Source organism: Cryptococcus depauperatus, chromosome 3, assembly GCF_001720195.1.
Source record: "Cryptococcus depauperatus CBS 7841 chromosome 3, complete sequence".
Lineage (NCBI taxonomy): Eukaryota > Fungi > Basidiomycota > Tremellomycetes > Tremellales > Cryptococcaceae > Cryptococcus > Cryptococcus depauperatus.
The window spans coordinates 863,076-886,174 of NC_089470.1; the positions used below are offsets into that span (position 1 = coordinate 863,076).

A 23,099-nucleotide genomic window follows, 5' to 3' on the forward strand; every position below is an offset into this window, starting at 1 on the left:
TCAAAATTTACTTCCGTGATTACGTATCCAGTTCAGTTTGTGAAAATGAATACTTCAACCATTGAAGAACTTTTCCAGTTAACTTAGATATGACGTGGCATTTGATATGCTGCTTTTTGACGACAAACTATCCCCAACTATTATCTCTAATCACTTTTGTTCATTGTGTGTTCCATACCTCTGTCATTTGTTCAATTTGCATAAAATGTGAGTACTTCTTTATCCATACATTGACTTCTTTTTTTGCTTCTAGCAAGATGAGCGTAACAATCCAACTCTTAAAGACTTTTCCTGTCTCAAAACTCTTGTCAGTTTTGTGTAGAGGTCAAGTCGTGCGCCGGGTAGGACCGGTTAGCTTGCGGATTTACATTACACATGAACTGAACCTCCTATATTCATCCTCTCGTGTCATTTTACAAGGAGTTGCAGTTAGCTGATTATGTGTCGACAGATATCCTGTTTTTAAACCTATATCGGTTCTTTCCAAGGACGCGACTATTTCGCTGGTGGAGCATTTGTCTCTATATTACTAACATTCATGGATTGTTGTCAGATGTCTTTCTGACCTGACGAATATCCTCTACTAGCCATACAACGTGAATCAACCCTTCTTCAATCTTCAAAATGGATTATGGGCAGCGATTATTTGATTATACGATGACAGCCTTTGCAATCAAAATCCTGTTGTAATATGAAGATGGTAACTATGGTGTTCCTGGCCTTCTCAAGCTATGTCACCTACTCATGCGGCTTGTATCATAATAATTGCAAACTCGCGTAATGATGGATCAATATAGCATGAAATACTGTATGCCAGGTTAGTGTGGCCGCTGCACTCTGGAGGCATTTCGACAAAAATAGCTTTGATTATTCATCTGCAACGAGGTAATTCCTGGCTAATTTTAACAGGCACTACCATGATAACAGAGAAATCTATTTTGTGATTCCTCAAGGTAAATATTTGACAAATAGATTCATCATGTTGCCTCTGGCCTGACGCTCAGTACTTGATCTGTATCTCCGTCCAATTATGACTCACTTACGGTATTCCACGTATGATCTATCCATCTCAAGATATCAATCATAGTGGAATTGTGCCATCACTTGATAAAGGATACGGTTGGAATCTTGTTCGGATTTGTTCAGCTGTTCACAAAACCTATCAGCATTATGGGAAATGACGACTTTGCTGGACTTTTGAAGGAGAATCCAACTGAGTAAGCCTGGCAACCGGCTATTGATCACTGAGGTGTCAAAATGAAAGATCACTTGAAGAACCAAAACAATCGTATGTCTTATTCATGAAAAGAAAAACTAGAATATGGGATCATGTCCAAATTCTGTAGCTAGTTCCTCACAACTCAAACTAGGCTAGAATCAATGTGCCCATGCCTCTTCGATGTATCTTTTAATGACCACCAAGGAGAACCTTGAGGGTGACTTCGATTACCATGAACCAGTGATTGCTTCCCAAAAAGCTGGCTTTGTATTGAAAGCCTCATCATCATTCGGTTCCCAAATCTTTTCCTTTCTTACCTCCATTCCTATCAGCCACTAACCTCCGCTCAATTTGCTTACAATACCACAAGTGTTCCTCAATATCTGGTACCTTCTCTGCTTGCTATGCTAATCAGAAAATGTCACTGCTTTGGTCGGCTAGTGATTAGCTATTAGGCAAGTCGTACTAATTGCAATCAGAGCGAAAAGAACAACATGTTTGCTAATAAATGAAAATGGAAAGCAAAAGCTGATCAGAACATGTCTCACAGTGGAGTCGGTAGAACCTACTCTTCGGATCTGACTCCTCTGTTCAATAAAAGGAAGGACTTTACAGAGATCCAGTCCTCATCATGATATACACCACGAGCGCTCAAGGATGGGAACTTTGTTCCTTATGGAATGTTACTTTTCAGCGCGAAACAATTCATTCAAAAGTGATACGAAATAGTTCATCATTCGCCAAGATGCTGATCGTAAGCATGTTTCTTGCATTCTGGTGGAAGGTTTGTATTTATTGATACTCAGCACAGCCTTCATCGATGATTGTCTCGTCCCATGGAAGGCTCTAAACACCAAAGGTACTCCTTAGTCTTGATTCTTCCTCACGTCATCGAGTTTTTGTCCATCGCCCATTTACATCGTTAGATGGCGGAAACTCTCAATTGCTTTTTCCTCGGCGTACCGAAGCTGATCATGTAGACTTGACAAAACGCGTCTCATCCCAGATCCGATATTTGGCTCCTTTTTACGCTTGCTCAAAGAGGACAAGCTTGTCAAAGGAAACCAACCAAGGATAACACTCCGCTTCTGTACTCAATGACCATGAAAGCGTCCGCAAAGATTTAAGAATAGCGGACTCTCCGGAGGCGGAGTTGTTTGGCCACTCAATTATGGATATAGGTTTGATCGTCCGCTCTGTTTACTAACTTCTCCGAAAAGTGAATGTAAGCTGATCTGTACTTGTCGCTTCTTCTCATCACTGACTCTTGGCTTAGATCATAGGTCAAGTACAACAAAGATAAGGATCAACCTACAGTGAGGTTGAGAAGCAGCTGCTGAGGTCGCCGCAAATCTAAATTCCCACCAGAGCTCACAGTTATATAACAAAACAAGTCGGCAGCATCATTTGAAGGCGTTTACAACCGTATGAAAATTAGGTTGCACCATGCAACGAAACCCTGATAGTGCTCCTTTCCTACCGCGCCATTCCTCTGGGTTGAATCCCAATCGTGCCCAGGGATCACCACTGGGTACTGTACAAAGAGGAACTGTGTCCATGCCTACGTCTCCTCTGCTTGGTACACGAAGCAGCAGAATGTTGATGGGCGACGGGCAAGTCAATGGTCTATGGAGAACAGTAAGCGATAGATGCCTGGCGTGCTAGTTGTAGATGAACTGATAGGCATCTGAAGCCACCTCATCCTGCTCAAAATAATTTATCTTTATCTCCTACGAAGGATCAACTTGTTGTAGCTCCCCCAGCCCATGTGATTATCTTTGATTTTTCAGACTAAACTATATCTAACAAATTTATTAGGTTTCGCCATTTGAGATTTCCCTTGCGTCCACCCCCAACCAATGGTTCTCCCAACATTCCTCTCCAATCCTTCCACTCTTTCCTCAACAACAGTCGCAAATGACCCCAGGTTTTAATGTTGACATGAATATGGCCGCAAACGCTGATCCAGCTTTTCATGACCCACATCAAAACGAATCCATACTACACAACACAAACACTCAAAGTGTAATAGAGAACGATAGGCACGCATTGGTTCAAAACCAAGATGATAATGTAGGTTCAGGCGGAAGAAAGAAGAGATCACAAGTAAGGGTGGCCTGTACACATTGCCAAAAAGCTTGTAAAAAATGTTCCAATACCAGGTGGGTGTATATATTCTTCTGCCGCAGGCAAATAAGCGTAACTGAAGATGTGGCCGTTAGACCTTGCGAAAGGTGTGTCAAGTACGGCATGAACGATTGCATAGACTCAACAAGGAAACCAAGAAAGACGGGAATAAAGCGGTACGTGCTTCTGAACATACAACTCAATAATGATGCTAAAACGCCTTAGAGGTCCATACAAGCGTCGAGCTTCCAAATACCCAGCATCACAAAACCACAGCAACGTCCCAGCACCGAAAGGCGATTACACGACTCTTGCTGGTTCTAACAATCCTGCCCCTCAATACCGTCTTGCACCATCATCCGAGCTTGTTCCAAACCACCAACAGTCATATTCGATGCTGACTGATGTGCAAACGCCTACAACGTACTCACCAGGCCCTACTGCTGCTTCCAACGTCCTTTCTCAAGCTCTCTCAGCTGCTATAAATGGTCCTAGGTGGATTAACGGACAAAGGGTTCAGGCTCCTAATATTTCTACTGCAGCGGGTATGGCTTCAATGGGCGACAATCAAAAACCTAGCCCACTCTATCCCAGAACCCCTGTAGGAAGATTTCCGATGGCATTAGGAGCTAAAGGAGATCCATTCAGTCGGGCGGTCAGCCCCATTAGGCAGTTTTCTTCGGGGTTGAGGGCTGAATTGAAACCAGACTCAACAGGTTTGAATAACAAAGAACACTTCGCAAACACTGTTCAACATAATGAGGGTTTTGGTAACGCCCCACAGCAAGATTCAAATCTATCGCCTTTTGAACCTTCAGCCCATCCTTCACTCTCCATCAATACCAACTCTACCTTCTCGGGAGTTCATTCACAATCTCATTCGCCCGCACCGCCTGGAACCTGTTCTCCACTCTATATACCTTCCACCATCCGAAAGCCCAGCCTTTGGACGCTGATGTCAGCGAACTCCTCTCGTCCCTCGAGTCCTAATACCATAGGTATTGGTGGATCAAGCATCAACTGCATTGATGACAAGGGACAAGATAGTCCAGTCTTGTTCGATCAACCTATTGGAATGGATAATTTTGATGTAAGTGGAAACGAATTCGAAGGTTGGAATGGTTTTGGGTCTCCAAACAACAATGATCAACCACGCAAGGAAAATCCTATATATGACCAAACGAAGGGATTTAGCGGATTTGGTGTAGAGGTTAGCAATCATGGTGAGACTGACGGAAAAGATAGTGCCAGAGTATTGGAAGGAATGGGTATTGCCATTGGGTTAGAAGGGCTAATGGGCTTAAACTGATTTTTCCCGAAGAAAGTTAAAAGAAAGAAAAAAAGACAGTCCAAAAGAGTGGGATTTGGATACAAAAAACTACTTTGTCTAATCTCTCTGGAAAAAGTTTTTTCAAGTATAGAAAACTCACCTCCAGTCAGACGTATTATTTCGAATATTCAATTATTTCGAACATTTCAATTATTTCGACTGTTTCGACTGTTTCGACTGTTTCAACGTTCCAGGAGAGTAGAAGAAACAACCCCATCTGGAAGTTATTGATATTATCGATGTTTTGACTCAATTATGTTCGTTTTATCATTGAATGCCATCGCGTTGCCCATTCATCAACCATCAAGTAGTCAAGACCGTCTTCTTATAATTTCGTCATCTATTACTGCATGGTAGAATTACGCCACAAGAAAGTATTGGATGAAGCGAACCTCGGCAAGTGACAGAATCAACTGAATGGCATCAGAATGCAACGATGAGAGGCGCAGCCGAGGATCTTCAACATACCAGCGATCATTATAGACACATTCATCAACCATCAAATGAATGTAAAATAAAAAAACTCTCTGTAGTAACACTTGAAAGCCAAAAGCTGGAAATAAATAGAGCAGGTAATACTGGTAATCACTTGTTGTACAAATTGACTGGTTTCATCATGGATAGTTGTTCATTGTATCAGTGAAGACATAGAGCAGAGTTGAGCTTGTCTGTCATCTTTTTCTCTCGTTCTAGTTAACTACATCAAAACTGGCATTGTTTCCCATACACAGTCTTCTCCGATACTCAACCTCATACAGTACCAACAATACAATACCCGCATCCTCACTCCTGTTCTTTGATAGATGTATGCTGAATCTAATTATCGTCTTTTGAAACATTGTTTCACTAATGCTCTTTTGCCATGCCTATATGCTATTCGTTATGCCTTTTATTAGGTCGTAGGTTGGATGCTAACAACATGATTATTTAATGCTTGCTGAATGAACCTGAGTGCAATCATCTTCTACCAAATATATCTCTCTTCCATCCTTTAATCGTTTCTCTTTATCTTTATCAAGCCCTGGACTCAATGGGCACAGCCGCTTACTCAATCCTAAGGCTAGCTGCAGCCCATTGCTCTATATTTGGAGTCGTGGCAACGCTCTTACAAAGGTTTGGTGCCAACAAGCCTTGACATACTCCGAGAGCAGCTTGGCGTTGTAGAAAGAACAGAGATAAAAACTCAAAACGTTTTCATCCAGGCAACAGCGGCTCTGTTCATGTGGGTCTCAGGGGCTGAAAATGAGCGATAGATACTAGTCAGTGTCGCCCAAACATATACCCGTTTTCCAATAGATGCTTTTCTCAATCTCTTCCAAGCATTTCAAAAACTCCTGCTGCCCTGGTCCGATCAAGCCACATTTCTCATTGTGCTTCCTGGCGCCGTCGGCCTATACTCTGCCTCAGTCTAAAAAGAACTTTAGTGACAGTTAGCTTTGCTTTGGGTCATGATGGAAGCGAAGCAGAGTCCGCAGATAAGTAGGGATCAAAAGTGTTTATATGAGCAAAGACAGTTGGAGCCTTACCAATATTTTGCTTCTGGGTCGACCTCTTGATGATGATACAGGCTGAAATTGAAATTTGACTTAAAAGAATGTGGAATGAGATATTAGGACGAGAGTCTGTTGAAAAATGCAGAGGTTTTGTTCCGACCAACGTATGAGCATATATACGAGGAAATAGATACACGTTGTTGGAACGGATGACAGTTAGCATAGTAGACCCCGTCAAATGGAGATAATAACGTGCATGGATTGTATAGCTGACAATCCTATACACGTCAATACTTTTGCCTCATTGTAGATCTCTGGACATGGTAATTTTCTAATTCTGTCCCATTAGACTCTAGAGGATACACTTTCAGAGTTTTGCGTGCTCAACAGTTTGTTCAGCTTTGTGAGCCTTTGGATTTATTGTCATTGGAACGAAAATACCATGCAATCCTTGTTCATTTTGATAATTTTCTTCTTATTGATTGAGAATCTAGAACAAAATGCTGCAAGGGGACCTCGAACGTTGTCCAGAAAACGATCAAGAGGAGGATAGGGTCCATTTTATCCCCTTTGCAGACGTTCTGTGGGGACCAGAGGAAATTGTTTTTGAATTTAGACGGAGAGTTGATTATACGTCCAATTTGAGCTTTTTTGTAGCGTAAGCGGATATCACGTAATTGCCTTGGCCATCTTGGTCGAATACACTCTGTTGATGTTTCTGGTGGAGCTCAACAACACCAGATAGATGAGGGCGGTTCCAACTAAGCAACTCTAGACTCTTGCTGCTGCTCTCGTGACGAATAAACGTTACCACATTTCTGAGAGCCGTAGTAATGCGATTGCTTCTTGTCGAAAATCCAAGGGATTATAATTTTTGACAAGAGATTATATGGCATTTTTGGTACTTTCCGCCTAAACCAAGGACTTTTGCATAATACAGCAGCGTCTAGATGTTGGGCCAAGAGCGAAAGATCTAAAAGTCATCTCACCAAAAGAATACTTCGATCCTACCATGGTTGGCGTTCATTTCTTCCTCCCAGTATTATCATACTATCTATATGTTTCAGATTGATTTGATGAGTTGGAATAATGAATAAAAGTTGTAACTTGCTTATTCAAAATATTTCATTTTGTAAAGTCACTATATCTACAGATGATTTTATATGACAAGTTTGTCTTTATTACGTAATAATATAGAGTTAATATTCCAAGACACTTCTTTTTTATGTCTTGCAAGTTGATTTTTGATGTTGTTTTATTCTTTGCAAAATGCCAAATGTCATATACAACAACGATTTGCGCTATCCGGGGCCGCCTGAATATCCAGCATCAGAGGGAATACTAGGTCTCCCGACCCAGACAGAACTAGATGGGTATCCCCGGATGTTTACGTGGGGTGAATTGAAAGAGATTATTCGTAAGTAGTAGGTTCAACATCTTTGTTCTGTGGTGCTGGCTCACTGTATTCTACTAGAAGGAGGCCAGCTTGAACGGTTGATGAGGAACAAAGAGATGCAGTGGAAATACGATCAATGGAGCGCTGAAATCCGGATTCAATACGGGTCGACGGGTGAGGCGCATTAGCTTTCAATGTCATCAAATCCTGTGCCGATACAGCAATCTGCAGAAAACTATCTCAACCAAGCACGGTTGCCGTTTAGAAGCCAGAGGTTGCCGGAAACGGATAACATTACTCGCCCTTCTCTTGGCCGGGATATTGAGAATACATCCAATATACATTCCAGATCTTCCGTAAACAGAGCTATTCTCAATTCTGGTACCATGACTTCATCGCCAACTAGCTTTGTTTCTTTATCTGCTCTCGGCAAATTAAAGAACGAGACTGTGAATGGGCTTGGGGATACTGGCAAAGAAAGCAAAGATGATAAAAAGGCAATCTTTCTGACATTCAAAGAAGAGGAGGGCTTGGACCCAGAGAAATACGCAGTTGTACCCAATGATTGGCCTTACTGTGTTCCTTATGGCGTGAGACACTTTTGTGTTTGGTCAAGGGTATGTATCATTCAGCTTTCTCTAGTGCGCAAAAGTTGATATGGTCACAGGTGCCAATCGCTCATCCTAAACTTGTCAACTATAGCTCCGAGGATTGGGACAAGATTGAGGAGCAAGGTCTCGGCGGATTTACTGGAGTTACTCCCGTGTTTCCCCATTCCAAAGAGTTTTTTACTGCAGATTCGTCTGGCTGTCAACCTCCCGGAAGAAGCTTACAAACAAGCGCGAAAGATAACGACTGGTACGCTATCGATGTTGCTCATGGCGGTTACGAGATGCAGCGTTGGGCTGGTGTTCAGTACGAAAGTAATGGAGGCACTGAAGTGGGAAAAATGATTCGGGGTTTGTGGGATGAAAGAGGTTGGGAGTGTTTGTGGTTTGTGAACCCTCTGGTGAGTGATTCGCCAGATCATGTTCTAAAGTATAAGCGGCTAAGGACAACATTTGACGCATGATATATACATAGAGATTACAGTCTGTGCCCGGCTTTGATCATTTTCATGTGTTTGCAAGGAGAAAATCACCAGAAGAAATTGATGCAGCGGAGAAAGCTGAATCATTTAGAAGCGGACGATAGGTGTATGGCTATACAACAGTGTTGCAGGCTCTGTTTTCATCATTGGGTTGATCAAGCGAAAACAACTGGCAATATACCGACATCATTCACATGTACATATTTTTTCATGAAGTGAACGTTCATGACCCCGCTTTCCTATCCTTTCAAGACAATGCGTTGTTGGAAATGCAATAGAAAGAGCTGTTCATTAATAATCTAAGGACTGCGTAGGACGTATTAATTCATTTATCTTTGACACTTTTTCAATTCATAACAATTTTTGAGTAAACTAACTGACTCCCAAGGCTCTACGACTTATCACAGATAGGTAAGCCTACATACATCTTGATAACTCTCCACGCTTGAATCTTTTGCTTTACGTCCATACTCGACAAGCGCTCAAAAGATCAAGAACGCCATAAGGTGATAGTGAGTTAAGATAAAGATAGGCGCACGAATCTGGCGCGCCTAATGAAACCATATCATTCTTTACAAATTATTTATGTTTATCGATAGATATATGTCATCTAACCAATTTGATTTTGGATAGAAAATGTCAAGGATTTGACTCGGTTACAGCACTTAGTACATGGAAAGGTAAAGTATAAACATGAATGTTTATCGAACTATACTACGTGGCATCCGGTTAGGCGTGCCAGTTACTCCACAAGCCTATCTGCTTCTGACAGAAAACTAACATCACGTGACTTTTGTGCTGCTGGGTGGAGGTTGTCTCTATTTCCAGCAGATTCGTCCATTTGACGGTTGATAATTTTCTTTGAAACTAAATAAATATTTGAGAAAAATAAATAAATAAAATTCTACAATCAAGATGACAGACGCCGGTCATGAGTCTCACAAGGACAGCATTTCGCAACTGGTTACTGGCGTTGAATCTCCAGTGACTGGCTCAGAAGAAGCCTCTACTGCTGGCTCAACTAGTATACATGACGACGATATCACTCCATTTCCTTCTCCTGTACTCAGTGCAACCTCTCTTGCCGGACTCTCATGTATGCTTCGATATCAGACTTTCGTGGTCAGCCATGTATTGACGATGGTTATTAGTGGGATCAGATGGAGAACTTGAGCCAGAAGTTGACGAAAACAAAATGGTTACTGAGCAAGACAGGACCAGAGCTATTGAGCTCAAGACAGAAGCTAACAACGCGTTCGCTGGTAGGATTTTCTTTTGATGTAGCAACTTGGTGTTCATTCAGATGCAGCCAAAAACTTCAATAAATCCATCGATCTTTACTCTCAAGCCATCGCATTGAATCCAAAAGACTCGACATTCTGGAATAACAGGGCCATGAGTAAGGCCAAAATGGAGGAGCATGGGGCTGCTATCAGCGATGCCAGTAAGTTGCTGCATACCTCATCTTCTCGACTGCGTTAAGATCTCTTTTGCGCTTTTATCCATCACCCTTTCCAAACAGAAATTATCTAGATAATTATAAATTAGCTGATCTTGTTAACTCCACTAGCCAAGGCTATTGAGCTTAATCCTTCTTATTCTAAAGCTTACTATCGCCGTGGTCTGTCATACCTGGCCATCCTACGTCCAACCAACGCTGTGCCGGATTTTAAAAAAGCATTATCCTTCGAGCCCAATAACAAGACAATAAGAGATCAGCTGGGAATTACTGTGAAACTGATTAGGCGAATTGAATTTGAAAAGGTACTTATCATTATCTCCTATTCTTGTTGGGTAGTGTTGTGACATGAAGTAAAACTGACCCAAGCAAGGCTATCTCCGTTGGCGAAACAGAATCGGCATCTCAAAGATGTCTGACACTTATTCAATCTGGAGCTTGCGCTCTTGATACTTCTGCCTTGTCGAAATCTGCTGATATGCCACTTCCCGTCATACCCGAAGATCCCATCGCTCGTTACACCCCTACCAAGGAATTTGTCGAGGGAATGGTGCAATCTTTCAAAAATGGGGGTAAGGTCCCAAAGAGAGTCGCTTGGGAGATCATTCTTGGATGCATGAGTGTTGTGGAGAAGGAGAAGAGTTTGGTTGAGATTACTATACCAGATGGGGTGACGTTGGATGTGATCGGTGACAGTACGATATCTCTCATCGCTTCGCCTTGGGAAAAATCCAAGCTAACTTTCTGGGTAGCCCATGGTCAATTTTTTGACGTCGTCAATCTTCTTTCCCTTACAACACCTCCTTCACCAAGTCATTGGATGATATTCAACGGCGATCTCGTTGACAGGGGTTCATGGAGTGTTGAGGTTGTCTTGACAGCATTCGCTTACAAGTGGTTATATCCCGAATATGTTTATATCAACAGAGGCAACCACGAAACCAATGGTGTGTTCATTTCTTTGAAGAGTCATCAAAATACAACAAAGAGACAAATCTAACGAATAAATGTAGATATGAACAAGATTTACGGGTTTGAAGGGGAATGTAAAGCCAAATTGGGAGAAATGACTTTCAAGCTGTTTGCTGATGTGTTCACAACATGTACATCATTGATTCCTTTTTCTATAAGTTTGGACTAACCCCCCTTTAGTACCTTTAGCTACTCTCGTGACGGGGGCTGTTACACCCAATCTTAAATCTGAGGGCTCTAAACCACCCATATTATCTGATCAAGGCAAAAAGCAGTATTTTATATGCCATGGTGGACCACCCGTCAGTAAGGATGGCGTACTGTTAGATGACGTTAGAGAAATAGAGAGGAGAGGACGACAGCCAGGGCAGCAGGGAATCATGTGCGAGGTAAGAATTCAGCTAAATGGCTTGTCTCTACGGGCGGCGAAGATGGCAAGATGGAGATTATTTAGCATGTTCTTTCGTTGGCTACCCCATCAAAGACTTGAATCTTCATCTTTCTCCACCTTCTGTTTTTGGTTTGATGATTGCTTGCTGATTATTCTCATAGATGCTATGGACAGACCCTCAAAACCAAATTGGTCGTGGACCATCAAAACGAGGTGTTGGTCTTGGTTTTGGTCCAGACGTGACCCGCCGATGGTGCGAACTCAATAAAATCACGGCGGTTATTCGAAGTCACGAAGTGCGAGCAGATGGATATGCTATTGAGCATGATGGATTGTGCATCACTGTATTCAGTTGCCCCAATTATTGCGATTCCACAGGCAACAAGGTAAGTATTTTTCCTTGTTTTTTTTCATCGCTTCAATTGTTTTGATTTCTGTGGATTCCGTTCCATCTCTTCTGCCCAACCTGATCGATATCATCAACTTGCTTCCATACCTTGCTTCAATCTCTCAATACACTATTTTCTAATTCTTATTGTGGCTTGACTAACGAATATCGTAGGCCGCATACATTCGAATTCAAGCCAACGGCGATCTCTCATATCACCAGTTTGATGCTGTCCCTCATCCAGATGTGAAACCTATGGCTTACAGTTCCGGCTTCAACATGATGGGTTTCTAATTGGTCCATACACATCAAGCAACAAATTAACTTTGACAGAGTCTTCGCTGCGATGCTGGCACGAGGCGTCAGTAATGGAAGGAAATAGAGCCGCAAATCCTTACGGCTCCATGGATCAATCTTCAGTTTTTGAGAGCATTATCATGTGTAGGAATGGCGTACATCAACGTTTTATCAAAGGTCTAATAACCAATTGCAAAATCGCGAAATTGGTACAGCATATGATGTATATTACCCTTTCACTCACTCTATATCCAAATTTGCATGAAGAAATGGGCAGGCTAGCGCCACGGAAAGTCAGCTTTACTGCAAACACCGTCAATTGATATACCCTATGGGCATTTATTAAAAGTTTGGCCGTTTCGCATCTGGCTTGAAATCTCAATTTGATTACCACATCCCATACGTTTGAATTGCACTCCAATATCTCGAGTGTTGACTTGAGGTTAACATCTATTGGTTCATCTACTTGTCGCGCAGAAAAGTATTCAGAACTCCCTTTTGTTTTTATTTTCTGCATTGCTACTCGTCAAGAGTAAATAGGATTGCGTGTTTGACCTGCCTGGCCGATGGCAAGACAATCCTTCTAGTCTCCAAGTTTAATAAGCTCTCATCAATGAAATGATTCAGTTTCGGTTTCGAGAAAGGCTTAGGTCAACTTAATAGAGATTTGGGAAAGACACCAATGGGGTGAAGAGAACTTCTTTGCGACTAGATGAGAAGTGCCATTTCTTGCACATAAAAGTCGGACAGTATACGAGCTCTGAGTAACAACACAATACACCACTCTCTGTGTATGAGGGTATATTCCAACGAACTGATCAAGACTGATGCTAACAACGGTCGGAAAGAAGGTGAATTTGTGCAAAGCATACGAGCATGCTCGAGAAATCTTTTCTTGGACTAACGAAGATTGTCCAATCACCGGCTAGGCAGTTGAACTGTCAAATTTGAAAGCATTACTGAAATTATCGTTCTTATCCCGGCTCACCTTTTGTTATTTCTTTGTATACTTGATCTACTTATCAGTTCTCCAAGCTAACCAGTGTCAAGCGGGCCGTATCAGATTACACCAAAAGCGAACAAAAGACAAGGATTTGCTCCAAATACAGGTGTTCTGATAGTACGTCTACACCATCGCCATAACTTATCTTTTAACCTGTTGATGTTGCCACAAAGCAAACAATGATTAAAAGGGTTACTTATGACAAGCTTGAAAATAACTCAACAATATAGTGTTTGTCGTGAACAACATCTCTCTGTTGTCTGCGATTTTCAACAAGCCATTGTGCTTGGACATCCGCTATGAGAGATGACGTGAAGGGCATAGTTGACGGGCAGTATCCATCAGCAGATGTACGTGATTTCAACCTACCATGTCTACATGGAAGCTTGTCTGAGATAGTGTAGCAGACGAGGCTTGACACATCAACTTGGAAAAGTTAGTATCATAAAGAAAGAAGCTATAAAGTGTGACAGAGTTCTGGCTGTGATGCTCATACATACAACGCATATGAGAGAAAAGTTAGCATGTGAACAAAAGCTTATCATAGTAAACACAAATGCGAACCCATGAGTATTGTTGTAAGGTCTTCAGGGAAAAAATACAGAATTTTATATAAACAAAATTTTGTATAATCTAGTCACTGACAAAAAAACCCCTTATACGGGCTTTGATGCACTGATTGTAATGCCACTGCAAGAACATTGGGTTGGGTCGTTCAAGCGGCGACCCGCGGAAGAAATCGGGTGAGATAGCCTTGCCATGCAAGTTCTTTACTCCATTAGCGACTTGCGAGAACATGTGAACGTAATAAGTGGCATCCTATTCAATAAACATCAGCGCAAGTTCTCTCTCATGCCCTCACAGTGCATTTCTGAAGATGAAATTTGTGGAACTAGTCATGCTCGTCATTCTGAGGTAATATTCTCACCTTTTCATAGAAAGACAGCGTTAAGTTATCGAATTCCTGGCGAAGGTCATGACGCAGGAGCAATCCGGCTGAGGCGTCATACCTAAAAGATGTGTCCCAAGGGCGAGAAAGGCGTACATAGAGCTAAACCAGGGCATCAGTATTCGTGCAAGGAATGAATGGTTGATAATCTGCTTATGAATAGCTTACATCTGGCCTACTGAATGGAACGATGTGCGCAGCTTCGCATGATCGATAATATTCGCCTGAGACAATGCAGACACCGTCTCGAGCGAGAATTGAGTAGCGAAATTCGGACTGATGGTAACATCAACGACACACGAACAAGAGGAATTTTAAAATCTGGATGCAAAAGTGAACGTACTTGCTGGAAACTGGTTCTTTTGGAGATGGATCTTGTAGAGCTCAGGTTTTGTGAGTTCTTTCGGATAGAGACACTATCCACAGAGTCTGATGCTTTGAAACAAGAAAAGTACTCTGGACCGGGCGAGAAGGTGACATCTGACTGAGAGCCTAGACGTACAATGGACAAGCAGTTAGCAAGGGTATTGTGGCACTACGACAGAGCTAATACCTTCAACGTGGAAACGAAAAGACCCTGCTTCGGGAGCTTCGTTCAAGTCAAGCTCGATACCATCTTCGTTTTGCAGTTGACATGACTGGCCAGGCTCGAGCACGATGAGCTGGCGGACGACGTAGAGGACGTAGGACCAGGTGTTGTCGCCTCCCTTGCGAATAAACTCGAGTGGAAACACTGCTATTCGTGTGCCGTGATCAGAGTGAACGGCGACAATCTCGGGTGATCCCCAGAGGCGTACTGCGAGGGCATAGTCATCCGTGTCAGACATTTAAAGGCAAGCAAAGTAGTTGGAAGTTGTCTTGGACGATTAAGTTATAGTTGACGCTGAATATTGCTGTTACTGGAATTTGCCAAATATCCCTTCATTTCTTGAATGATTGGAATAGCAGTATATCTGTATTGTTTTGCTGGTGAGAGCAAAGATGTCGAACGACGGATTCGATTGAATACACGGAAATTCGGGTTTTCCTTACCAACTGTTGGCCAAGAACGCCTACAAAGTGACGCCTCTTGAACAGTGGTTTTGTTATAGCTATTTGTTATCAAAAAGAGATTCGAGTTTATGAGTTATAAAACAAAAAGTGATAATGTGGCTGAATACTTTTTTCTGGTATCAACGGCTAATAAAAGCGGCCATAGCCGCTATAGCAAAACATGATATGGCTTGTTAATTTTAACGCTTAACATATCCTGTTGCATTTGTTTATCTTTTGGTTTATTAATCTGTTTCCTTAACCTCTCTGGCAAATCAACTAAAGTAAAAGCAAGACATTTGACATCACGTTCAAGCTTGTCATATTATAGTGTTTGGGGAAACCAGGTGTAGATGGGGTCACGAGGAAATTGATCTAAATAGTTTGTTCATAAAACGAGTAGCAGACAATGTTTCAGAGAAGCCAGTTAGTAAAATCATTGAACCGACACTCGGAAAATGTAGTTTCATCGCGCAAGCATCTACAGATGAAAGCAGCCATGGCGTGACTTTTTCAGATGAGATTTTTGCAGCATTACAACATACCGACTGCAAATCCTCTTATACGGGCCTTGACACACTGGCTATAATGCCAGTGCAAGAGTGTTGGGTCCGGCCGGTCTTCTGGCGGACCGCGGAAGAAATCAGGTGGGATAGCTTTACCATGCCAATCGTTTTTCCCACTATAAACGGGGTGAAAGAAGTGGACATACAAAGTTTCGTCCTATCCAAAAGGCATCAACGTACACTCGTTTTATTGTTTTTGGGACAGGTCGTCTACAAACATGCGCCATGAGGCTAAACAAACTCTTGTATGTAGAACAAAGCGTCCACTGACCTTTTCATACAGAGACATCATCAGTCTGTCAAATGCGTGATGAAGATCATCCCGAAGAAGCAGACCAACAGAAGGATGGAACATTTGTAGCTCCCCTCGATCTTTATAGAAATGCTCATACAACTGATTCAATGCGTCAGTGATTAGCTATTTTACAGTGCTTTTTTGCAGAAGACAGGCTGTCAAAGGTTGCTTGTGAAACCACATACATCTGGTCTGCTGTATGGGGCTATATGAGCAGATGTGCACACTTGCCAATAAACATCAGAGACAATACAGACGCCATCTCGAGCTATAATTGCTTCGCGAAAATTAGACTGATGTTCTCGTTAATATTTGCGCACCAGCGAAGGCGATCTCAGTATTTGACAGAAGACAAAAACATACTTGATTGATGCTAGACCGTCTAGAATTTGATCGAGTAGATATGCTACCATGAGGGTTGGGTGCTTTGAAACGAGAAAAGTATTCTGGACCATGCGAAAAGGTGACGCCTGACTGAGAGCCTAGACGTACAATGGGCAGGCAGTTAGCAAGGGTATTGTGGCACTACAACAGAGCCAATACCTTCGACGTGTAAACGAAAAGACCCTGCTTCGGGAGCTTCGTTCAAGTCAAGCTCGATACCATCTTCGTTTTGCAGTTGACATGACTGGCCTGGCTCGAGCACTATGAGCTGGCAGACGACGTAGAGGACGTAGGACCAGGTGTTGTCGCCTCCCTTGCGAATAAACTCGAGTGGAAACATTGCTATTCGTGTGCCGTGATCAGAATGAACGGCGACAATCTCAGGCGATCCCCAGAAGTGTGCTGCGAGCGGGTATTCCTCTCTGTCTGGTACATAAAAGTCATCAGAAGGGCTGGAAGTCCCTGTTGATGACTGGCTTGCCGAAAACATTGAGGATTGTTGTTGACATTCAAGAGTTATTGCTTAATCTTTTGAATCATTCAAAGGATAAATCCGCTTCGTCAATACAACTGATGACGTAACAAGACGGATTCAATTTCATTAATGGAAATATTTGTAGGCACAGGGAGGCCTCACTGAGTTGTCGATGCTGAATACTATATAAAAATAGTATATATATATATATTGTTAAAAGTCTTGATACCGCAAAACTAGCACTGGTCATGCATCGAAATGAAGTATCTAAAGAAATTGTATCTAATCATTCAACCTTTATCTATCATCCTCAAAGCCCATAATCCCGCGGGGTTTCTAAGAGTGGCAAGTGAAGTGCTTGCACTTACAATATTCTTTGTTTTTAGACACAGTTTTTGCCATTCTATATTGTTTTCTGTAATCTATATACAAAAGTATCATCTACACTTGTTAACCACCAATCGTCCTAATCATGCACTTCATCTCGAATACAAAGAATACAACATCCATTACAAGCAATCAAACTTGATCTTCAACAGATACGCTTCACTAATAATCTGATTTTGTTGGCCGAACGCGAACGCCTATAGCTCGTGAGATAGGAGACTTGGGTAATGAAACTGGGCATAGGAATAAAGCTCTGGCACATGGTAAGCAATCGATGCTGAATAAAGCATGTATGCCGTACAAAGTTCTCGAGGCAGCTGGTGATTTATCTGGTGGGTTGGTAAGTGTTCTATGTACGGTTTTATAGCCCTCCACGAAGAGGCCATATAAATATCAAATTCAACTCGAGCGTTTCGCTGCATATTGTATGAAAATGCAAGGAGAGATAGGTGTGTATTGCGATCCGCTGGTATCTTAAATAAATTGTTTTGTATGTCTGACTTTACAGCTCTTTATAGTCTATTAGGACGAGATGTAATCTACGCCTATACCAGACTTGATTGTGGAGATTGAAGCTGGCCAAAAATGCCGCGACAACTTGCTTTTTGTGGTGAGCCCATCCGACCCATCAGTGAACATTAGAAACTCATATGTCATCCACCGATTGATCCCAACTTCTCTGCCCACGCAGTCTTCTTCGCTTTTTCCTCTACCAAATACATCTTCTTCAATCTCCCGTTCTCCAATGCCTCACCCTCCTCGCCCTTCTCTCACTCTTCAGCCAGTGCCTACTTCTCCTCTTAATCTCTTGTCTTTTCGTGAGTCTCCAGTCAATCCTTTCTGTCGTATCACTCGCGGGGTATACAGCCGCTTCAACGATTATAGTTACTTCAACGACTGTTCATGCCCTCTCCTGCGTTATCTCACAGTCTATTTAGCAAAGAAAAGGAATCAGAAACTATCACAATGCCCAGAGTAAGGGTGTTGTATGTTCCGGAACAAAAACAAGACAGTCTCGATCAAGATACCTCAGAGGAAGACTTTATAGTGGTGGCGGCAAAACCCCTACAACAGAGACAACTTTCTCATAAATCGCCGAATGAGCATTATGGTTACTTCTTCTCGCTCTTAATGTCTGGTGACATAGGTGGTATTTCGAGTATAAGAGATTTAGCCCAACGTAAGGTGTTCTGCGTACGCGTCAGATTGGCTGGCATATGCTGAAAGAAAGCTCACCCATGGATGAGCTCCTTTTCCAAGGTTTTCTGGCCAATCGTGGCACTTTCTTCTCTCTGGTGGCCTATCGGTATTGTCAACTCCTTGTCCAAAGTTTCATTCTGACATGAATAGCCCATTTGTCATTCCATTCGATTTTTCCAAGTAGCCCGTCACCTTTCATTGGCCTCTCGACCTATCATCTCATCATAGCCTCTAGAGAAACTATTATTACCTTCTTATACTCTCTTATATGCAATCTATAAAAACGGAATCAAATTCATGACAGGCAGTAGGACAGCGTCTATGTAGCGTTGTCACATAACGTCACTAAGCGAGACGAATTAAATGGAAGGATTATTTAAGGAACAGATAAAATGGTCCAAAATAAAATAGTTAAATAGTTACAAGAGAATAACAATTCCCAAAGTGTTTGTTCATTCCACGTCGAGCATAATGTCACCGCCGTACAAGTTGACAGCCACTGAGGTGCTTAAGCTGCTGAAAAACAACAGCATGACTGTAGAGACGTATTTCCGTTCTTTCCTAGACCGCATCAAGGAGCGCGACAGTATTGTAAAAGCATGGACGTATCTGGGTAAGCTAAGCTTTTACTCTTGTTATTGAACTGTAAATGGTTTCCATATATGTGCTGACTCTACATGAGATCATGAGCTGGTACTAAGCCAAGCACGAGACTTGGACCAGATTCCCAACAGCCAGAGAGGGCCGCTGCATGGAATAGCAATAGGTGTCGAGGATGTCATGAATACAAAAGGTATCGTATGGTACCAATGTCTGGTAACAAAGCTTATGCGCCTTAGATATGCCCACGCAGTTTGGCTCTCGGATTTACCAAGGACATCGGCCAGGCTTTGATTCATCGGCGATTGCGATTCTACGAGCTGCAGGAGCTCTCATCTTTGGTTCGCTCGCCGGCTGATGGGCTCGTTGCCTTTACCTATTCTAATCTAATCTAATCATTCAATCCAATCAATCAAATCTCGCCCGCAGGCAAAACAACCACGACCGAGTTCACTGTGGTCAACTCAGGGCCTGAGACCACCAACCCTCACGACCCAAATCGCACCCCAGGTGGCTCCGCTTGCGGATCTGCGGCAGGGGTAGCTGACCTACATGTACCACTCAGCGTCGGAACACAGAATGGTGGGAGTGTCATTCGCCCAGCATCTTTCACAGGAGTCTTTGCCATGAAACCAACCTTCAGCGCCATCTCTGTAGAGGGTCAAAAAGCCTTTTCCCCTTCATTTGATTCTTTTGGCTTCTTTGCTCGCGGCATTGAGGATCTGCAGCTACTTGCAGATGTCTTTGCCCTCCAGGACGATAAGTCCTCCCCCCCAAAGAGACGCCGCTGGAGCCAATCGTTGTTGCCCTGATCAAAACTCCTATGTGGTCCTCGGCAGGACCTGGTACAATACCGGCTATGAAGGAGGCCGCTACCATTCTCCGAGACAGCGGCATAAAGGTCGAACAAGTCTCCTTTCCACCCAAAGTCGCCAATGTCGAAGCCCTAGAGCGAATTCAGAATGTACTTATCTTTGGCGAAGCCCAGGCGTCCTTTCTGAGGGAATATCGGACGGACAGGGCAAATTTGTCTGCAGCAATTTGTGCCATTGTCGAAAATACCTCCAACTACACCTACAAGGAGAGAATAGGAGCTTCCGACACCTACTGTAACATGCGGCATATAATCAACAATCTGGCGGAGAACTACTCTGCTATCCTCACACCTAGTGCTGTGGATGAAGCTCCACTTGGACTTGACTATATGGGAAGCGCGGATTTCAACATCATGTGGACAGTGAGTGTTTTTGTTCGTTTCATTGATGATTCCATGTCGCTAACCCTACACAGGGATTCCATATGCCTGTCATCAATATACCTGCGTTTGTGGGAGCCAATGGCATGCCGATCGGCTTATCTCTTGTGGGCCCCAGGTTCCACGATCAGCAGCTCTTAAGGTCTGGCAAAGTTCTCAGTGAGACACTCATGGCCCAGGGTGGTTGGAAGGTAGGGATCTGATCCTTGTTACGACCCGCCTTGTTTAGGAAAAATCTGGGTGGGGTGGACGAATGAGAGAAGCGGTGACGCTTCTTGAAAGTTGATATTGATGGACTTATGTGTGAATCGGAGCGAGGATGATGAGAATAGTGCGAACCCCGGACAAAAGGTGATTGACTGACGAAAATTGGGTTGATGATTGAATAATAAAAAAGGAAAGATTGTGACAGCTACGAAGAATGGAACAATCCTGAGTATTCTGGCTTGAACCAGGTGGATAATGGAAAATGCAGAAAGTAAAGTAAAAGAGAGATGCATCTTCACCTTGAAATATGTGAATATATATATGGTTAATTCAACTATATACACCGTCAAAGAAGGTTAATGAACCATTGCGTAGGACGGTTAAATAAATTATCTTAACAGTGGAAACACCAGATAGTCTCTGGATGTCGAAGGGTTTGTATCAGGCGTGTCAGGACAGAGTCGTGACACCTTCTCTCAGTCCATCCTATTCACTAATCTGTTACGATCCTGAATTGGAGGCCTTGGAACTCGGAACAGGAGGACGGTGATGGTTGGTTTACAGACGTGGCTGTAAGGTAGTGGTGGAACTCTTCCGAGAGTTGAGGTTAAATTAGCTTAATAGTATTTGAAATGTTGAGCGTATGATAAGTGATAAGGCCTACAGCTGTACCATATGATAATGGATCCTCTTCAAAGATCTTACAATCTATGGACGTTTTATATATATCTATGTACTGGATAACAGTCAAATAAAATATTAAAATTGAAGAGGACAATAAGACAAAAGGCGGAGCTCACCAATGTTGCGATCCTGGGCTGAACAATACGTCGAGTAGGACAGCGAGCACAGCATCGTAACACATCGCTTCCCTCTGGCACCTTTTCTCCAGCTGGCCAAGTCATTTCTCGTTTAGCTTCTTGCCTGTTGGGTCGTACTCCATTCGGAACAGTCGACCAAGGTTGATAAGGAAAATTCTCGATATTTGTCCCCTACTTCCCGCTCTTCCAGATCACTGCGTAAAGTCCAAAAATCCTTGAGGTGGACCAAGAACGAAAACCATGTCGACATTGGGGAAATGGTGTGAATCGCTGTCTTGAGAGTGAAAAGCTGGATAGGCGTGTCGTCGAGCACCCTCCCACCTGACGTTGCGCCTCAATCTTTCTGAGCAGGTAGCATTTGTGGTCAGTAGAGTCAAAAGAAAGACTTAAAGATGGATTGTTGACGGAGACCTCCAAAGATCTTAGCAGTGAAAAGAATAACTTTAATGGGCTGAGCCAACTCAGCATATTACGTAAGAAGAACAACCTTGACATTTCAAAACGAGAAAGAAGTCATTTACTTTGTTAAAACTAAAACTGGTCAACCAAGAATAACGAGCCAAAAAGATCCAATCTCGACCCAAGAACTACGGCTAGTCTGTAAGCTGCTAGTATAAAGCGCAGGGAAAATGTCAATCGGGTAGAATACGCTGACAGCCATCGTAGCCAACTATGCGTATGTTCCAAGCAAGGTTAGGATCCATCACACCAAGTAACTCCTGCTACCATGTTGTATGAGACGTATTCAATCTACCCTCAAATTAGAGTGCCGATTGTAAGGCTGCTTCCTGCAAACGACCTTTTGTGACTCAATTATTACTTGATAAGCAGCAAGCAGTGATTACATTCAATAGAGCAAAGTCTACCATTGACTTGACCGACATTTACCTATTCCTTCTGCTGACTCGACGTCTTACAACACATTGGTCATATGTCTTTCCCAAGAGCTCCTTCGCAACAGTTGATACATCTTCTTTTTTCGTGTTGTCAAAATAAGGAAAAATCCTTCCGTTTCTCAAGGCGATACTCTGACCCATTGCTGTCGCTAAAGATACACACGGATCTCTTTTCCGCAACTTGGCTCCAAATTGAAGCATGTCGTCAACCCATCGATCTCTGTCCCTGGTATCGGTGTCTCAATCTGGGAAGGCTCAGGTCCAGAGACAAAGGTGATGGACTGCCGTTGACCAGTTCTTCGATTAACATCTATCTGAACTTCATAAATCACCTCATCGGATTCCTCCTCGGTTTCCGCGTCAGTCACTGTCACTCCACGTGTTCGAAAAAGTACATAAGAAGGCCGATCGGGTTGATCGCTGGATAGTTGAACAAAATCCCATTCTAAACTAGAAGGTCGAGTAGTGGAAGCGCTATTTGAAGAATCGGTGATGTCACCTTGAGAGCTGTCTTCTTCCTGCATGTCTTGAGGTTGACTGGATGGATTATCAGGAGCAGTTTGCGTTGAGCGATGGGCGGTAGAATATTGACTCGCATTGCTGGGAGATTGGCTGGCTGGAGAGCCACTGACTATAAGTGATAGTTCATGCCAAGAGAGGCTGGAGCTACGCCCAGACATGCTGCGAAGGGTGGGAAAGCCTCTCCTTTCGACCCGAGGTGTTGCGCAATGAGAGCTTCATTGAAATGGACTTGGGAGAAAGCAGCTCTTGAAGTGCTTCTTGATGTTGCGGTGATGGGAGCTGACTGAAAACTGGAGGAGTTTGAATGTCGCTGACTCTAGACTATCGGTGGACTAGTTGAGACGT

The 23,099-nt window shown here is 42.9% G+C and overlaps 7 protein-coding genes across 7 annotated transcripts; 5 read left to right on the plus strand and 2 right to left on the minus strand.

The window, feature by feature from the left end:
* Positions 1-2,665: 2,665 nt before the first annotated feature.
* Positions 2,666-4,655, plus strand: L203_102591 (uncharacterized protein; the record flags this gene model as incomplete). The annotated part of the gene is made up of 5 exons (XM_066212015.1): positions 2,666-2,857; positions 2,913-2,987; positions 3,038-3,381; positions 3,442-3,522; positions 3,572-4,655. The coding sequence occupies 5 exons, from the start codon at positions 2,666-2,668 to the stop codon at positions 4,653-4,655; spliced, it is 1,776 nt and encodes a 591-aa protein (XP_066068112.1).
* A 2,783-nt stretch (positions 4,656-7,438) lies between these two features.
* L203_102592 (uncharacterized protein) lies at positions 7,439-8,759 on the plus strand (the record flags this gene model as incomplete). The annotated part of the gene is made up of 5 exons (XM_066212016.1): positions 7,439-7,586; positions 7,644-7,739; positions 7,797-8,182; positions 8,233-8,574; positions 8,649-8,759. 5 exons carry the CDS (start codon positions 7,439-7,441, stop codon positions 8,757-8,759), a joined length of 1,083 nt encoding a protein of 360 aa, XP_066068113.1.
* An 811-nt stretch (positions 8,760-9,570) lies between these two features.
* L203_102593 (uncharacterized protein) lies at positions 9,571-12,159 on the plus strand (the record flags this gene model as incomplete). Its single annotated transcript, XM_066212017.1, has 10 exons — positions 9,571-9,751; positions 9,807-9,917; positions 9,965-10,099; positions 10,226-10,419; positions 10,488-10,809; positions 10,867-11,061; positions 11,128-11,217; positions 11,267-11,475; positions 11,639-11,863; positions 12,040-12,159. 10 exons carry the CDS (start codon positions 9,571-9,573, stop codon positions 12,157-12,159), a joined length of 1,782 nt encoding a protein of 593 aa, XP_066068114.1.
* Positions 12,160-18,295: 6,136 nt separating this feature from the next.
* L203_102595 (uncharacterized protein) lies at positions 18,296-18,608 on the minus strand (the record flags this gene model as incomplete). Its single annotated transcript, XM_066212018.1, has 2 exons — positions 18,296-18,443; positions 18,490-18,608. The coding sequence occupies 2 exons, from the start codon at positions 18,606-18,608 to the stop codon at positions 18,296-18,298; spliced, it is 267 nt and encodes an 88-aa protein (XP_066068115.1).
* Positions 18,609-18,984: 376 nt separating this feature from the next.
* On the plus strand, positions 18,985-19,411 carry L203_102596 (uncharacterized protein; the record flags this gene model as incomplete). Its single annotated transcript, XM_066212019.1, has 3 exons — positions 18,985-19,066; positions 19,136-19,246; positions 19,293-19,411. 3 exons carry the CDS (start codon positions 18,985-18,987, stop codon positions 19,409-19,411), a joined length of 312 nt encoding a protein of 103 aa, XP_066068116.1.
* Positions 19,412-19,876: 465 nt separating this feature from the next.
* L203_102597 (uncharacterized protein) lies at positions 19,877-20,511 on the plus strand (the record flags this gene model as incomplete). Its single annotated transcript, XM_066212020.1, has 2 exons — positions 19,877-20,290; positions 20,344-20,511. 2 exons carry the CDS (start codon positions 19,877-19,879, stop codon positions 20,509-20,511), a joined length of 582 nt encoding a protein of 193 aa, XP_066068117.1.
* A 1,870-nt stretch (positions 20,512-22,381) lies between these two features.
* Positions 22,382-22,912, minus strand: L203_102598 (uncharacterized protein; the record flags this gene model as incomplete). Its single annotated transcript, XM_066212021.1, has 1 exon — positions 22,382-22,912. The coding sequence occupies one exon, from the start codon at positions 22,910-22,912 to the stop codon at positions 22,382-22,384; it is 531 nt and encodes a 176-aa protein (XP_066068118.1).
* Between the last annotated feature and the right edge of the window lie 187 nt (positions 22,913-23,099).